This window comes from Ammospiza nelsoni, chromosome 1, assembly GCF_027579445.1.
Source record: "Ammospiza nelsoni isolate bAmmNel1 chromosome 1, bAmmNel1.pri, whole genome shotgun sequence".
In the NCBI taxonomy this organism is placed as follows: Eukaryota; Metazoa; Chordata; class Aves; order Passeriformes; family Passerellidae; genus Ammospiza; species Ammospiza nelsoni.
In genome coordinates this window covers 43,924,506-43,942,095 of record NC_080633.1, presented here as the reverse complement: position 1 = coordinate 43,942,095, position 17,590 = coordinate 43,924,506, and the positions used below count along the sequence as shown (strand labels likewise).

General features: G+C 38.8%; 1 protein-coding gene across 2 annotated transcripts in view; it reads left to right on the top strand.

Annotated features, from left to right (window-relative positions):
* Nucleotides 1-14,289, top strand: part of CPNE4 (copine 4) — a 229,248-nt gene extending 214,959 nt beyond the window's left edge. For both annotated transcript variants that reach the window (XM_059468798.1, XM_059468789.1), the window contains 4 exons: nt 521-572; nt 4,837-4,970; nt 6,979-7,215; nt 13,687-14,289. In XM_059468798.1, coding sequence (XP_059324781.1) covers nt 521-572; nt 4,837-4,970; nt 6,979-7,215; nt 13,687-13,818 — 555 coding nt within the window. In that variant the 3' untranslated portion in view covers nt 13,819-14,289. The remainder of the gene's footprint in view (nt 1-520; nt 573-4,836; nt 4,971-6,978; nt 7,216-13,686) is intronic.
* The last annotated feature ends 3,301 nt before the right edge of the window (nt 14,290-17,590 follow it).

Genomic DNA, 17,590 nt, shown 5'->3' with positions numbered 1-17,590 from the left:
CACAGTGGATCATTGATTTCTCCATAGAATTACTTTCCCAGTGCTCCTTGGCCTTAGATGAGGAACTGTTCACGCAGTGAGGTCGGGATGCAGAAGTGAGCTGAGTTTCTGCAGTCACTGCTGTACCACAACCTGCATTCTCTCTCCTGCAGTCTGAGATGCTGAGCAAGGGAGAGCTGCCATTTCAATGGCCTCAGCAATAGATTCCTCTTCTGTGCCCAGCATTGATTGCCCAATCCTGACACCATGTTTATATGATTTTTTAATGTATTTGGGTGGGTTTTCTACGTGCCTTGTTTTGTTTTGTTTTGTTTTGTTGCTGTTATTGACAAGTTTCATTCCAGTTTTGCTGCTTTGGTTCTGCAGGGAGCTCCAGCTGGGACTGTATTTCACACTTAATGGCTGAAAGCTTGAAAGGTCTCCAGTTTAGCACAGAAAAAATGTCAAGAGTGTTTAACCACAAGTCTTCTTGGAATAATTTTTCTGACAACAGTCTTCTTTTCTTTCCATTTATCTGCAGGTCTCTCATGACTTTGCAATCAATTTCAATGAAGACAACCCAGAATGTGCAGGTAATGCTCACAGTAGGACAGACTGCCATAGTTTTGCTGCGTGCAAAAAAATGTGCATTTTTTATTGCACCACCTGAGTATTATTCAAAGTGGTTTTATTAAAGAGGGCAGCTAGGATCTGGAGACCTGACAGACTCCAAACCATTGAGCTTGTCTTTAGAAATCTTGGAAAGTGCCATATAATAATTTCCTGAAAAGTTGGTGGACATTCAGCACTTGGACTTTCTGGAATCACTTGCATTTCTGAGAACTAGACTAATTTAAAATCTTCAGCTACCTCAACTTCATAGGTTGTGCTTCTAAGAAGGACAGAATATGAAAAAGCAAGCTATGAACCTCTGTGATCAAAAATTCCCTCAGTTTAGAGCCAACACTTTGACCAGATCTGTAGCCTGCTGCAAGACAAGGGCAGGGAAGCAGTTGATGACTGCTGTGGTTGAAAGAAACCTCCTTTTCTGAGAGTAAATGCAGCAGGAGGCTACAGTGTAAGATATTGGTGTGTTCTACCAACAGTCATTAATCCTTGGTAATCAGAGGCCAGATTTATGTAGCAGATGTTGCTCTATGTCTTGTATTGCAAGTGAGATCTGCAGTTTAAAATCTCCTGCCACAATTCACACATTTTGTAAAAGACAATACCAGGAAAATGACCTCTAAATCCAGTAACAATTAAGAATCTTGCTTGGGTGATCATTGCTGTCTACAGTCCACAGGTTGTTATTCTCCCTTATCCTTCTGCTTCCATCCAAATACTGAACTGGGTATTTCAAAATGCTCTTTCTGTTCAAATTTTCTAGCTGCTCCTTTTAGCCCTTCTCAGGCTTATTAGTGGCTTTCTTTTGGACATGGGCAGCACAAATGTTCAGGATGAGAACTAAGATGCAGAGAAATGAAGTGAGGAAAAGAAAAGAAGACAAGCAATTCAAGGAAAAGAGACAATAAAAGAATTCAGAGTTCATACATCTTAAATGCAAGACCTGTTTTTGGTTCAGTGGGCATTCCTGCTTTGTTATTGCACTTGAATTGTTGGACTGCCCCAGTCTTTGCAGGTCATGTGCTTGAAATGCAATTGGGCATAAGTCCTACAGCTGCCTGGTGTGCTCACACAGCTTTTTACAGCGCTTTTAAGGAGTCAAAAGAAGCAGGAGTTACATGTATGCATCTAGAAATGACTGTAAGCCAGCTTCATGTTGAGACTTCAGTGTGAGGATGGGGTGGGGAAGCAAAAGAGACCTCAGAATTTCATCTGGACCATCATATTTAATAATGTGTCATTAAAACACACAGTTAACCGTGGTCAGCATTAGGTGATAACATAATTATGTGTTTAGTGTTCAAATAGAGCTTTGTTTCTCAATCTAACTGCAGGATATTTGTGACCCTCTGCAAACTACAGAGAAAAGCTATAGCAGTCCATGCAAAGAACACTTATTTTTATCCCCTGCTCCCTCTTTGCTGCTTCTTTTGAGTTCAAGGCTAATTCTTTTATCACACTGGTATTGTTATATAATGATTTTTATTGATTGAAATGGCTGCCACATCTAGGTGGTGCCAGCAGCAGAGTTTAGACAGACAAACCCTCTGTAAGCAAGGATTTACTATCCAAACCACAATCTGTGTGCAAAACTAAATGCAACAATGGAAATGAAAGGGGATAGAAAAACCAGGAAGGAGCTGCTCTACGAGGCTTGACTTATGTCACTTAATAATTTAAACTTTGTATCTTTGCATAAGAGTCAGTTATCTGATAAATTAGCCCATCGCCTGAAAGGAGTTCTAGGCCTAAGAAAACATAAAAATATCATTGCAACATGAAAGAATGCCAGGGAAGAAATTTTGCAGCATTTGCACCTGTATCTGCAAGATATTAAAAGCACTTGTTTGTCTTAAAGGATACCTTTTTAAATAATATCTACCTGGGTGAAAGCAAGAAGTGGAGACAAACCAGAAAATGTGTTGTTTAATTATCTGCTGCAGCTTGCTCATCTGCCTGTCATGGGTGCTTGTTTATTCTGTGATGTTTTCTAGATGCTCTCACTGTTATTAGGTGTCACAGGGAACAGTAACATCAGCAAGTCATGTGGAGAAAGGATGCAAGAGTGAGGAGATAAAGTGCTTAGTGATTACACTATTTTACCTTGTAATATCTAGCATACTTGCCAGAAAATAAAGTAAAATTGCTTAAGAGTATCTTGTTTTAAACAAAGAAACAGCAGTTGGATGCAATATAAAAAGTATGTGTCTATTTTGCCATTGAGTAATGAAATCCTTTTATCTGTGGAAGTAGAGTTTTTCCTAGCACAAGGTAGTGTGAAGCATCTCTCTACATACAGGGACTGTATATTGAGATGAAGAGCACTGGAATTCATAACCTATGGATATCCTCACCTGTTACCATTTCCATTCTTGAAAATGTTAGTATTTATATTCTTATATTTAGTATATTTATAATATGTTATTTTTATAGTCTTATAATTAATACTTAGTTTATTATCTGAAGAAGAAAGTAGGGAAAAACCTTTAGTCTGAATGACTGCTTCTACACATCTGTCTTAAACCCATATATGTATGCACACACTGTATTTCATTTGAGATGCTTAAAGTGAATTCCAAATAAAAATATAAGGAGTTGAATTGTGAAAAAAAATGCACATGTGCCTAAGATAAAGGAGTACAAGAACATCAAGCTACAAAGTAATCCAGTCACATATCCTGTTGAGTTGGGATTGGATAGACAGTTGATATCTCTAAAATGCATTAATCTGAGAAATCAAAAAAGAAATTATGTTTCCAGAATGTGTCTCCTTCTAAAATGAGAGCAACTTTCTGACATGAACAATAAAATCTCTGTGGAATGCAAGGAGTAAGGTTTATCTTACATTATTTTACTGCATAAGAAAGGTAGGGTGTATCTTGTCATCATCTTAGGGAAGATTTATGAGGCCTTCATGCAACATCATTATGTATATGTAATGAAATCCTTAGCAAGTTTAAAATTGGGAGTTACCAAAAGGTCAGTTTTGCAATATGTAATTTAGTCGCTGGAATTACCAAGGGACATTTTGTAACACTACTTTACATTTCAACCAATGCAACTATAATTGGAGCAAGTTCTTTTGTTTGGAACTTTTTTTTTTTTTGGCACTGCAATGTAAAAATATATCTGTAGCTGGCTCTAAAAAGAGAAAACTGTGTTCTCCACCACTTTTTCATAGGAGTGTATGTGTGTCATTGTAAAACAATTACAACTCCTTGTCATTTTTTAGCAAAAAGTCTGCACCCATCTATCCTGTAAATATGGTTGGGTAAAAAAAAATCTCATGAGTGAGAGAGTCTCTGTGCAAACCGAAAGTGGCTTAGGATCTCACCAAAGCCATTTCATTCTTCAGCATCCTTTGCAAAGCTTTTCAGTCTATCGCTTTCTTTCCAACATTAGACCTCTAATCCTTTAGGGCTGGTAAGCTGGGAGTTCTGAATGGGGAGGCTAATGTGCATCACTTCAAGAAATCCTTCTTCTCAATGATTGAAAATACCAATTTCCATTCTGTGATCTGTCAAGTGAGTCAGCAACTAAGTCTTTGCTCTCTGGTCTGACTATATATCCTGAAATGAAAAAGCCAAAAATAGCTAGTTCTCCATCAAAATTTCTCAGCTGAAGCTCATTTTTCTGTAGGCTGAAAAGCATCCTGCTGTTTCTTCCAAGGTTTCACAGCTTTTGGTCATAGTCAAATTCAATCTATGAGTGATTATGCAAATTAACCCTGAGAAATTATTTTCTTAGCACAGGAGAGTGAAAAGATGTTTTGAATTCCTTAACAGCTTTAGGGCACAAGTACAAAGGACAAATCTGTTGGCAACAGCTATGATAAACAAAAAAAATTATCTAAAGAGGAGAAAGAATTATTGATGTGTTTCTTAATATGTGCTTAAATTTTCATCATGAATCTTAGATGTTGATCAGGAAGCTATCATATCTTAAACCAAGAAGAATGGAAGCTATGGCATTGCAAGCTCATACCTGAAAAAAGGCATTAAAAGCTGCTGGGAAGGGGAAGCATGGTATAGTAATTATATATTAAAAAGTAGATTTAAGACAACTAGAGACAGATTCCTGGAAATTATCTTAAGATTCCAGTCCTTGCTTATCATGTAGTATTTAAATTTCTTCATTAAAAACCCACCTTTTATTTACATTTTGAACAAGCCTGATATAGGCTAAGTGCTCCATGTTTCTTTTTCTTTTTTTTTTGGGTTTTCATGCCAGGAATACAAGGTGTTGTGGAAGCTTATCAGAGTTGCCTTCCCAAGCTGCAGCTGTACGGACCAACAAACATTGCTCCCATCATCCAGAAAGTGGCAAAATCTGCATCAGAGGAGACCAACACCAAGGAGGCCTCAGTAAGGGAAAAAAAACCCTGTGTTTGCCTTTTTTTCTTGTTTTATGATGGATCTCTTGTAGGCCATCAAGGCCTTGTAATGCAGACTATGCCTTCACAGTTTTTATTCGGCAGCGTAAACCTGTGTCAGCTGGAACAGTGTATCCAGTCTTTCTAGCTTTGGTTGTCCCAGCTTTAAAGTCTTTCCCCACTGATCTATTTCCTGCTTTTAGTACTGTTTCATTGTAGCACACCCAGTTCTTCACTGTGGAAATAGAAATGGCACTGCTAAGGTTACAAAAATTGAGCATTGAAGCCCTAAAAGTCTTGGTTGTACCACGAGATGAGTTCAAATGATTCCCAATTCAGACTATCCAATTTTGCATCTCCTGCACAGGCTGTACTAAAATTTTTCTGTTCACCTAGGGAACTTTTCCAACTATTAATTTGAAAATAGTAAGGATACAATTTTCAGTTTGTTATTACTGATGAAGTGATTTGTGCCTTTTAGAAATTGGAAGACAAATCTGTTAGCCGGCACCTGATAAAAACCCCAGGACAGATTTTTTGGGCTAAAACATTTACATATAGATCACATTTTAAATGTACACCCTTGAGATGCTTTAAGTTTATTTTGATCCTGCCTTGAAGACAGAATGGGAGAAAGGGAGACCAAGAGAAATGGAGGGAATATGTGAGCGAGTAGGTCTGAGCCATTTACAAGAGCAGTGCTGAAAAGGAGTAAAGGATGTAAGAGAGATACTGTGTACTGCAGCACAAAAAGTGCTAAGTACAGGACAGAATAGAGCTGTACACTGGCATGTGCATGATCACCTGGCCTAGAGCTTACTCTAAGCTTTCTCCATGTGCAGGGCCTTTTTAAAGTCCTATTAGGGCAGCAGTTGCCAAATATTTCTGTTCTTGAGTCTGGCTTGTGACTGATATTTACAAAAGCATGTAGTGACAGAACAAAGGGTAATGGCTTCAAACTAAAAGAGGATGACTTTAGATTAGATATTAGAAAACCACTCTTTACTGTGAGACTGGTGAGACACTGGAACAGGTTGCCTGGAGAAGCTAAGGTTACCCCATCCCTGGAAGTGTTCAAGGACAGGTTGGATGGAGCTCTGAGCAACCTGGTCTAGTGGAACGTGTCCCTGCTTCATCATCTGTTCGGCCTAAATGATCTTTAAGGTCCTTTCCAATCCAAACCATTCTATGATTCTGTGATTCCACTGTTGTTTCCAGAACCTTGATAGTATTTAAGGTCCCAGTCCTAAAATGGGAAATTGCTATGTTTGAATTTCCATACCCACCTTAATCCTGAGATGGCTCACTCTATTCCCAGTGCTGCTTCTGATCTAATATGATATTTCTATCTGAAAAACAATTTACAGTATAAATGTTCAAGATGAAGTTTTGTCCCTGCATGTTTTAATTTATTTGTGGCAGGACATGATGATTGGAACACTCTGAATTTATACCACTGTACACACATAAATGTTATTAATGTATAGTGTGTTGGTATTGCTCACGCAGAGTGACCAAATCCTATGATTTGTTCATTTTTTCTATTAATGCACTATAAATTTCTTATAAATGACTCCAGCTGCCCAACAATTAATAAAGGATCCAAGTAAGGGTCATTCTTTCCCATTACCATGTCATAGCTCATGCTCCCAGTTCAGCGGGCTTTGGAGATTTGGGAGAGAAATTACAAGCTCACCAAATTACTTGCTGTGCACTAGAGAATGAGAAAACCTCTCTTTGGAGCTCTGTGTGAAGAGTATGAAGAGGGATATATTCCTGCCTTGCTCTCCTCAGGGACCCCTTTACTCTGCAGAGAAGAAATTAGTAGCTGAGGAGCTTGGAATGGAAAATTCTGTGTAGTCAATATAAAGGTTCTTTTCTCTCTAAAAAGGTCCACAAGTGAGTTACCAGAAATAACTTTATAGTTTTTAACTTAAAAGATTAAGCAGTTTTGGACTATTAACCAATGCCATAATTTTTCACTTGTCCAACACCTTCAGCAATACTTCATCCTGCTGATCCTGACGGATGGCGTCATCACGGACATGGCTGACACCAGAGAGGCCATCGTCCACGCCTCCCACCTCCCCATGTCCGTCATCATCGTCGGCGTGGGCAACGCTGATTTCAGTGACATGCAGATGCTGGATGGAGATGATGGCATCCTGAGGTCCCCCAAGGGCGAGCCTGTGCTTCGAGACATTGTCCAGTTTGTGCCATTCAGGAACTTCAAACATGTAAGCTGGTTTTTCATCCTTGCCACCGAAGGGAGAGTGGGTATAGTGAATGATTCATGAGGCTGGGCTTAACTCTGCATATGTGTGAAATGTTGAGTAAGTCTGGGGCATTATTGTGTCAGAAATAGTGAAAAAAAAAGGAATCAGAACGTGTTCCATTAGTGAGCTGGTGAGGGTGGGGAAGGAAGAGACAGGCACAATCCCTGTGCTTTTCGTGGTGTCAGTCCTTGCTTCCACTTTCTCCCTGATTTAATTTGGTTACTTTCCCTGCCTTATTTTTCATGGTGTCTGTTTCCCATTCTCTTTTGCAACTGTTCTGTTAAGACTATTGTATTCTGCTTTCCATTCCTTCATTTCCACAGGTAGATGAAATGGCTTTGAATTTGTCCTCACAGTGTTCCCCAGGAGGCTTTTCCTTTATTGAGGTTTGGTCCCTGAGTTCTCAAATGCAGGGCAATCCACCCACGGCATCCTGGTTACCTCTAAACCCTTTCCCAAATTCTGCACAAGAACAAAGGCAAGAAAGTGGCATAACTGAGAGCTTCTTTCTGCCCTCAGCAGCTGTTCCTGGCTGAGGCCAGTGTGGTGTAGAAGACACTCTGTAGAAAAGAAAGGAACAGAACCAGCATTAAATTACCAAATATAAAGTAAAGCTTTGGTCATGAACTTTTCTTCTCAGTCACCTGCCCTACACTGTGCCATCTGTTCCAGAGACTTTTCAGCAGCAGGGTGGGCACAGCATTCACCAGCAGAAGGAGCTTTCCCACACCCAGAGGGGTTTTTCCAAGCCCTTTTGCTCCATATGGAGACATGCATTATGTTCTCCTGAAATGCTGATCCCATCCCTTTCCTTCCTTTTTCCATCATTCTTCTTTCCTCTCATTTCTGTTACATTGATTTGGTTCTCAAGGCTGTCTTTTTGCTCTGTCTAGGAAGGATATCCTCAGTATTCAATTTGAGAATTTCTTTACCTCACAGTGCAACTGACTCATTCTCCTCATGAGATTGCTCTTTTCAATCTGCTCCCATACACTAGAGATCCTTAGTTTGGATATGTCACAGCCAAGTTCTCAACTCTGGGCTGGCTTTGATCTGCATATGGGTTCGCACTGCTTACATTTCGTTTTAAATTTAGCTTCTTTTTTAGTTTTTCTGGGATTTTTGTCACCACATGAGCTTTTTTTTCTGTTTGCTACTTCCAAAATACCTTTATTTTTCTCTTGGCAAGGGTTCTTTTTTTCTCATTTAAAAATGCAATTTTGCAATATTTGCTTTAGATCCACACACGCTTCTTTCTTTCACAAACTCTGCTGAGGAGCAAGAGAAAGAAACTTGTTCCTTATTTTCCTTCTATCTTTATGTAAGCCATGGATGCACACAGGAGGGAAAACTCACCTTATGGTATTAGTTTGGTGCCACCATGCCACATAGCTGCAGATTGACTTCTGAGTTGTAGACAAACACATTTCTGTGCTGACAGGGGCACACAGCCACCTACCTGCTGAATCAAAGTATGAGCACAACCACCTGAGAGCTTATGATTCCTTCAGCACATAATCACAAGTGTGTAGTGCTGCACTGTAGTCATTGGAAAAGTGTCCAGGGCTGAGTTATTTATGGGCGAGTGGGAGAGCTACTTTTAATTAGGTGACATGTTTCTGCAAGGAACTGGCAAAGCCAGCTACATTTGTTATTTTTAGCTTCACTTTTTTTTTTTTTTTTTTTTTTTTAAATGAAGCTAAAATCATCCTGGATTCAATAGATTAATGCTGACAGTTGCAGTTCTGGGCTCTAAATATATTGTGCCCCTGATGTTAACTTGTGACTGAATCTGTGGCATTGTTATTACCAGCACTGGTCAAATGACAAGCATATATTCTTTTTAGCTGATTTAGATTAACTTTCTTGGTATTGGGAGAGGAAAGCAATCTTTATGTATTCTTATTCTTAAATAGTGATATTTTTCTCCCTCTTTCAGTAACAAAGATAACACAGGTATAGAGATAGATTTGTATTTTCTCTATCAGAAAAGTTAATATATCTTATGCAACCTGATATTTAGTCTGTTTATTGTGATGTTTCAGCTTTTCAACAAATGTCAGTGTAATGGATGAGTGTTCATAAAAATAGTCACTTCTGGTTGAATTTCTTTATTGTCATATCCCAAATAATCTCCCTCTTTCAACAAAGTGACATTCACATCTTCCTTGCTTATTTAGCACTAACAAAAGACTATACATCAGCCAGTGAAATAATTTTTCATAGGAGAAATGAGTGTGATGTTTTGATTCAAATTTATTTTTTCCCACAGAGGAAATGCAGATTTAACACATTTGGGAGATTTTTGTCAGATCAGTTCTGTCTGAACACAAGAATTTACATACATCAGCATATTACTTTTGACAACTTTAGGCAAAATACATGTTTAGGTAAAAATTCCATTCCTTTTGTCAATGAACGGTGTGTTAATTTATTAAGAAAAAAAAAAGTTGAAAGATCTTTTTAGAAATATTAAAAATCAAATTGTGTAAGGTTTATAGGTTTTTCTGATAAATCAAGTATTTATTTACTTATTCCTAAATCCATATTATATCTGTTAATGACAGAAGGAGAGAAGAAAATGTTATGCATGAGCATTTATTTTTTTGTTTTGCTGGAAAAGCAAACCAAAATTCCCTTGGGGTCAACCCAAGCAATATTTTTTTTTTCATTACTTCTATTCTCAGGACAGCTTGGAACTCAAAATCTCATATCTATCCAAAGAGATCAAAAATAACCTGTGCAAAACCTTCCCCTTTGAGAAAATCGAAGGGGGGAGAAGGAAGTTGTAAAAAATAACCTATAGAACAAATCCCTTTTATTTTATAAGTTTGACTTCAGAGAAGGTTCTGAGCTTGCACAGCACTAACACAGGAATTTAACACATTTCAATTAGTTATTCACATACCTAAAATCTTATACCCACATCAATGTTTTACTGGCTTAAGACTCAGTGCAGACAGCAGCCTCTATTATAGAGGTTTCATCTCCTACAAGATACAGTGCAGCAGAAGTACTTCAGAAAAACATCTATGCTCTTTCTCTCTCTCTTTAAGGAGTATCTTTGATGTCATCAAAATAATAACGGCAACAGTAGTGACTCTTGACAAATCCTGTAGTTGTAGAAGCTTGATAAAATCAAGGTAACCATTAACATGTCCCATTGTAGAGTGGGTGACATATGCCATTTGCTAAAGGGGAACATAACAAACCAAGGAAACATATTTTCCCTGAATCCAAGTGACTTTTTTTCTTTCTGTAAGCACCACCAAAGGACACCTCAGTAATGTGAGTGTCCTTCACCTGAAACTGTAAAACAGCAATGTTACATCACTGAAATGCAGTTGAAGAGAATCACCTGCCTCAATGCATTCACAGTCATATTTTAAGAAATGAAATTTTCTGCCTTTGGGATTTATGATATATTTACTGGGCACAAATCTGATGCCACAGGTAGATTGTATTCCATTCTGCATTGTATTTAATCACAAAGGTTAACGGCTGTGTGTTAATAACATACATCACAAAGGAGTGTGGAAAGCACAGCTCATAATCACTGCAAGGAGCAATGTTTTGCACTATGCATTGTAGTTAAAGGTTAAGCATTGTGAAGTTATAGAACTGAACCAACAGTCATTTGTAATACACACCAATTATGGACTCACAGGGGATTATTTTCCTGCTGCTGACTGATCTGACTGTTGTGTGTCAGCTATCACTTAATAACTATTCATCTGAGCTGCTTATTGCTAGAATGCTCTTAAAGCAGTGGAGAAAATGTTACAGTAAAACATTAATTTAATATCTCATCTGTGGTAAAGACCCAGCAAAGGCAATCTTTTCACAACACTGATGAACTGGGTCTGTGTTTTAGCTTAGAAGTTACTGAGTGTAATTCTCACTGATGAAAACGCTGCTTTGCACCATCTGATCCGCAAATGAAAGTGCTTTACCACCAAAAAAACTATGTAACTTACAGGTAGTCCAAATCATTGGAGAGGAAAACAATCCCAAGCTTGTTTTTGGGATGTTCCCTGCTAGAAAGAGCCCCAGGACCAAAAGACATCACTGGCATGATGAAACTCTAAAGCAACAGGTGCCCATGCTCAGACTGAAGTATGGGTCAAGCCAACTACTCCAGGGCAATCCTGTGTGGGGACATATTGCTTGTGAGCCTGTGGGCACAGTACCTGTTTTTGCCTAAACCTCAATTAAAGGCTTTTCAGTTGAGAGCTCCTGAAGTGTGAGTGATTCAGCTGTGCATCTGAGCCCTGACAGAGCCTATTGTGAAGGGCTGACCCTTCCTACCTTCAGGAGGAATGGATGTGGCATCAGGAGAGGGAAGTGGTGGAGGGAGGATGATGCACAGCAGTGAGTGCTGTTGGCCCAAAGTTCAGAACATGTGAACTACACAGATCCAGAGAAGCTGATGGCAATGCTCTTGCCCAGCATTTTTAAACACAGAGCAGAGTGAAGTTTCCAGATTGCTACAGCTTGTGTGTGCAGCACTGGCTCAGCACTCTTCCCCTGCTCCCTGTTTTTACTTCTATGTAGGGTTGTATTTTTGGTAAAATAGCACAGAGGCAGGCTAAGGTATGTACAGCTTTGACACACTGGGAAGGAGATTTAAAAAAACAGTAATTTTCAATAGCATTGTAGAAATCAGCCATTTGTGTGATTCCAAGGGATAGTTTCTGATTATTTTAGTTGGAACTAAATGAACTTTAGGGCCTTCAAACCCAAATAATTTCATTATTCTATAAAACAGGTTCAGGCAAGAATAGAGCAACTCTGAAAAACCATGCATTTCCCTTTTCAGGATTAAAGTGAATGGGTTCTCTTACTGTGTAACACCTTAAAACATTTGCTGCACTGACACATAAAGTATGCTCTATCCTTTGCCAGTTTGTTCATGCAGAAATGTTCCAGGCTTTTTTGGCTGCATAAATGTTTTGATATAAATGTCACAGCAGTTAATCTTATTTGTTACTAATCTCATATGTGAGTCAAAATACAACAATACAGGGAAGAAAAACCCCAGCTGTTTCTGGTTTTGCCAGCATTATCTTAGTATTATTTGATTCTGGAATTTCTAATAGTCCGGAGTTTTCTTTACCCTGGGATTCATGTGCCTACAAATAGATTACCATTTACATTCTGTGTAAGCCAAATTTTAAGACTCTGTAAGGATAAGGATGCCACCCCATGAAACAGAGTAGGCCAAAAAATAGTCAATGCAACTGCTTGTGACAGGGTAGTTTTGCAACTTGGCTGATAACACTAGAGAGAGTGAGGAGGAAAGTGTTCATTAATTTGGGGAAAAGTACTTGGTGTGCAGAAGAAATGTGATCCAGTCACTGGTTGAGTTCCCATGCATCGTCTGAGGTGCAGTCTGCACCCTCTGGAGATAAATACTTCAATTTAAAGCTCTCAAAATGACATTTAAGTGTTTGCATTTTTACTGCATTTTGTCGTGGGCTCAAAGGAAACAAGAAGGCTGGCTCCTAAGGACTTGGAACCAGCTCTACCCAAACACTTAGAAACAAGAAAATCCAAAACATGGGGCAAGAGGGTGCATGGGAGAATGAGTCCAACTTTGTCACTGCTGACTTCAGGGGCTGAGCAATGTCCATGCTACACACACAGGTAATGGTTGCCCACAAAACATCCACAGGCCCCTCTGCTTAAAATGAAGAATTTCAGGACATGAGGCAGCAACTCTGTGTGGCTGATGGAGGGCAGGGTTCCTCACTGCACTGATGGGGAGCCCTCCTCCCTGCCTGGGGTGAAAGCCAGTGGCCATCTCTGTATCTGTCCCTACCTTTCAGGGTCATCAGTTCTTAGTCTGGTGGATACCTGCCAGTTTTACATTGCAGGAAGAGCTCTGAAGCCTCCACCAAGCCCAGGATTGAAGATTTCTTGTAACCAAGGTTTAGCTCCAATAAACACAAAGTATTTTTGATTGAATTAAAATTTTCCCATCCATTAAAACACCATGCCAGTTTCTGAGGAACAGAATGGTGATGAAGGCCTCCCTTTCTCAGTGTTGTCCATTCATGTTCAGCTTGGAGCTCTGTGGGGTTCCTTGCTGAACACTGATGAATGAAGTCTTTGCAGCTTTTTATTGTGATATGGGGCTCTCCCAGAGTGCAGGGAAGTTCAGTTACCCTGAACTTAAAATAGTCCAAATGGGCCTGAAGTCACACAGAGAAATTTTGGCTTTAGTGTACTTTGAGGCAGCTACAGCTCCATACCCAAACTGGCTTATAAAATGAGTTTCCAGCAATCGTATGATTCACTTTAAGTCTTTTTTGCCTTCCATTTCTGTACCATACTTCCTCCCTTGATCTCATGGCACCAATGCCTCTAAAACCCATGGCACTTCAAGCAGAGAACCAGGTTAATGCTTGTGTTTTCTACCATTTCCTGCAGGCATCCCCAGCTGCTCTAGCAAAAAGCGTTTTGGCTGAAGTTCCAAACCAAGTCGTGGACTATTACAATGGCAAAGGGATAAAACCAAAATGTATGTCAGAGTACGAGTCTTCCAGGACACTAGCTCCATGAACCTGCCTGCACTCTTTTACAAAACTAAAAAAGAAAAATGCTACTGTCTACAACTGCTGTATTTAAAAAATGAAACAAAAACATAGCACGTTTTGGTGATTTTTAACTAAAATACCTTTTTTGTTTTTTTGCATGTGTAGCCTAAAGGCTTAAATCTGTTAAGCGGTTGTATTGTTGAAACCTTTTTATGAGAAAAAAAATCCAGAAAAAAAAAGTGAACTCTTTACATTACAGCATGTTGCCTTGAAATAAAAAGTTATCTGTATCTGGTTTTTATACAGGTTTGTTGAAATTTTGCTAAATTTCTTATATTTACACTGTAAAGCATTTTGAAATATTTATTGAGAGTCGATAGCCAAAATGTCTTTGGTTTAATCTGCTATGAACTGAGAGATTTTTCAAAATGGCAGATGCATGAACTGTATTTTGCATGTTTAAAATAAAAACAACACAGTTTTGCAGTTGTCTTTATTTCTCTCTCTGCAACAAGGCTGCCTTGCTTTCAACTTCCATATTCCAAGGGAAGGGTAATAAAGGGTTTCAAGAGATACCTGACCTGAAGCATGGACATTTCTAATGTTAGCAGCTTTTAACATGGACCCCCAAACAAGCCCACTCAGTCTGTGGCCTGAGTAGTAACTTTTCAAAAGCCTGACAAATCCAGCTGTTACAAAGTGTTCAGACCATAGCTGTAAAGAGATCTGGCTTGGAGAGCATGATCCATCAAGAATGCATGTCTTAAAACATGCCAACTTAATCCAAACAGTCTGGCTGGCTTTCAAACAGGATGTATTTTGGCTATCCAATTCTATAACCTCTTCTGTTTGGGAATTCTTCTTTTGTTTCATTTGTGTTTCTAAATCTCACATGCAGTATCCAACTCTATGTGGCACATTTTCCAAATGAAATTTTGCATGGCCTGATTTTGTGACAAGCAGTGATTTGTAACTTCATCCTCACACAGATCACCCAACAGAAGAACTGCTTTTTACCAAAAGAATATTGAAGCCACCTTTTTTTAAATAAAAGAGGACACACACAAGATTAGAATGGTGGTGGATTGCACTTTCTATTGAAATATTTCTGTGTGTAAGTGAAGAAATTAGATCAGTATTTTCTGTGTTTGAAGGATGTGACTTTTTAAAAACTAAGGAGAAAATTTGACAAAAAATAATCTCAGTGGGATTGTCCAAAAGGCACAATTTTGGATGAGTTGTACTCCCACTGAACTGAAAACATTCTTGTTGCTAGTTCCTGAAGAAGCTGTTTGGGCCCAGTGCTGAAAATTTTGGAAATGTTCCCCTGTGAGCAAGCGGTTTTGGTTAAGAAATATGTATTGTTAAATGAGTTTGCAGGTAACATAGGAGTTGAGCTCCCTGATTCTCCTTTAGAGGTAACTTCCATAGGATCAGCCAGTATTACTTGGTCATGGGTATAAATTGTCTGGAGATGTCCAAACTGATAGATCTCAAATCCACATTTCCATGTAATGGCTGACACTCCATTTGAGAGCTTACCCTGTCAGGCTGCACATCTCTCCCTCTGTGGGTGTATTTCATCTGGAAGCTGCTGTGATCTCCCCTTACATGTCATAGACCATTCTGCCAATGACTCTTAATTCTTACATCCAACACCTCTAGTTTCTTACTCCCACTTCTCCTCTATTTTCTTTCCTTTCCTATTCTCAGGAGGAGCATTTACTAGCTGTTAAAGCACAGGACTGAAAAATCAATGACTCCGTGTTCTTTCCTCCTCCAGTATCTCATTTTGTTTTTTGCCCAAGATTTTTAAATTCTCTGCACCTCACATTCCTCCTCTGTAAAATGAAGGTCACTGTTATGTATCATAAATATCTTGCAATAGTACTGGGGGACTTTAATACTTGAAAAGTGATTTCGGATCCTTCCTCAGAGGCATGGTGGTGCTCTCACCATGTAAAGAGTATTACATCACCCTGGGACCTGCATTAAGGGATGTCATGTACAACTGAGGAGAAGTTCAGCCTTTTCTTTATAATTTCCCAGACTGAATGAAAGAAAGCTTCCAGCAAGAAAAAATTAGAATCAGATAAATTGTCCTTCTGGTGCATGTGATCTTTGACTAAACTAATTTTTGAAGTGTTTATAGTTACACAGAATTGGGCAGTTAAAGCTCTTCATTTCCAGAGATGTTACGAGGTGCTTCTAAAATGTGGCATCAGGTAAAATGCAGAGATAACAGGCTATTGTATGCTGAGCTAGATAAACCATCAGTCATTTTCATGTGTGTACATGGTCTATATAAGTGTCTTTAGAACCCCAGCTGCTGCAGATCTTTCTGTTAATTTCACACAATCCAGATTATAAATGCTCTTACTTAAAAACAAATCATTATCAGTGGCTGATATAAGTCAGCAATTTTGTAGCAGCCCTCAAGTACTTGGAAAGATACCTTCATGGTATTGAAAAATCAATTGGAAATCTCCTTCAGAATGTGCAGATCTCAGCATGTAAGACAAACACGTAACAGTGTGGTGAGTTGGTGCAGGATGCACAGAAGACAAAACAGGCCATATGGTAAAGGCTTTCTAATGAGGCATTGAATGTTATTTTCATTGCTCCAAGCTACTCTCTGCAATAAAATACTGTGGACTTTGTGCAGGGTAACCTCATTAAATATATGAATATATCTCTGAAATGGGATTTTTTTTCTCCTGCTTTATCTACTTAAGGTTTTAGCAAGGCCATTCTGCCTTTAGGCTGAACTGCCATCTATTTCTCCTGCAGATTTTTAATGCAAATTTTAACTTCAACTGCCTTTTGATGGATCATTTTAAATTCTGAAAACTGCTTTAAAATAAATTACATCTTGTCCTTCTGAGATAACCAATGATCTAAAATATATTCTCTGCCAAGTACAACCCTGCCTTCTTTTTTATCTCAAATCCAATTCAAAAACACAAAAAAAGGTCACAAAAACCTCCTATTAGCCCAAACTACAATAATATCAATAATTCTTGAGCCAGATACTGGGATGAGTTGCATTTTTAGTTTGTAGGAGAAACTAATCTGCAAGAGATTTGAGAAAAGCACTAGTACACTGCTAAGTGCTTATTACCCTAAGATAAAACCTCTCCATACAAAGATTTTTACCATGATGAACAATGTAGTGTTCTACTTTTTGTTTGTTTGGTTTTGGTTGGTTGTGGGTTTTTGTTGTTTTTTTTGTTGTTTGTTTGTTTGTTTGTTTGTGGGGTGTTTTTTGGGGAGGATGAGCTGAAAGATTCCTAGGATAAGTTTACACTTCTCATGTTTTGGTTGTTTGTTTTTTTTTATTCACAGAAAGTGCTATTTTTGCCACAAGAAAAATAGACTTTATAGCACCTCCTGTCCTTCACACAGAGGTCTTATTTGTACCTGCAGTCCTGAGCTGCGGAGCTGCACTATACCAGAGACAATTTCAGCAATTACAGAGCTATATGAATGATATATGAATGCAGCCCAGCTGCATGTTAGCTTGCAGCACTCACTGCTAACCATCAGCGGCTGCACTCCCACTCCCAATGATATTTTTTCCAATTTCATTGCAAAACTGGAGAGATCCTCCAAACTGATCAGGTGAAATCCAGGTGACCTCTCCTGTGAAGGCTGACAGTTCAAAAGTGGTGTTTCCTCTTCCTAAAGTTCCAAGGACTACCCAAGGTGGCAGACTGGTGGGAAAGCTTTTTGTAATGGGTGCTCTTCCTTTCCTCCAAAAAAAGCAGCAGCCATTTCCACTGCTGTGCAGAAAGCCT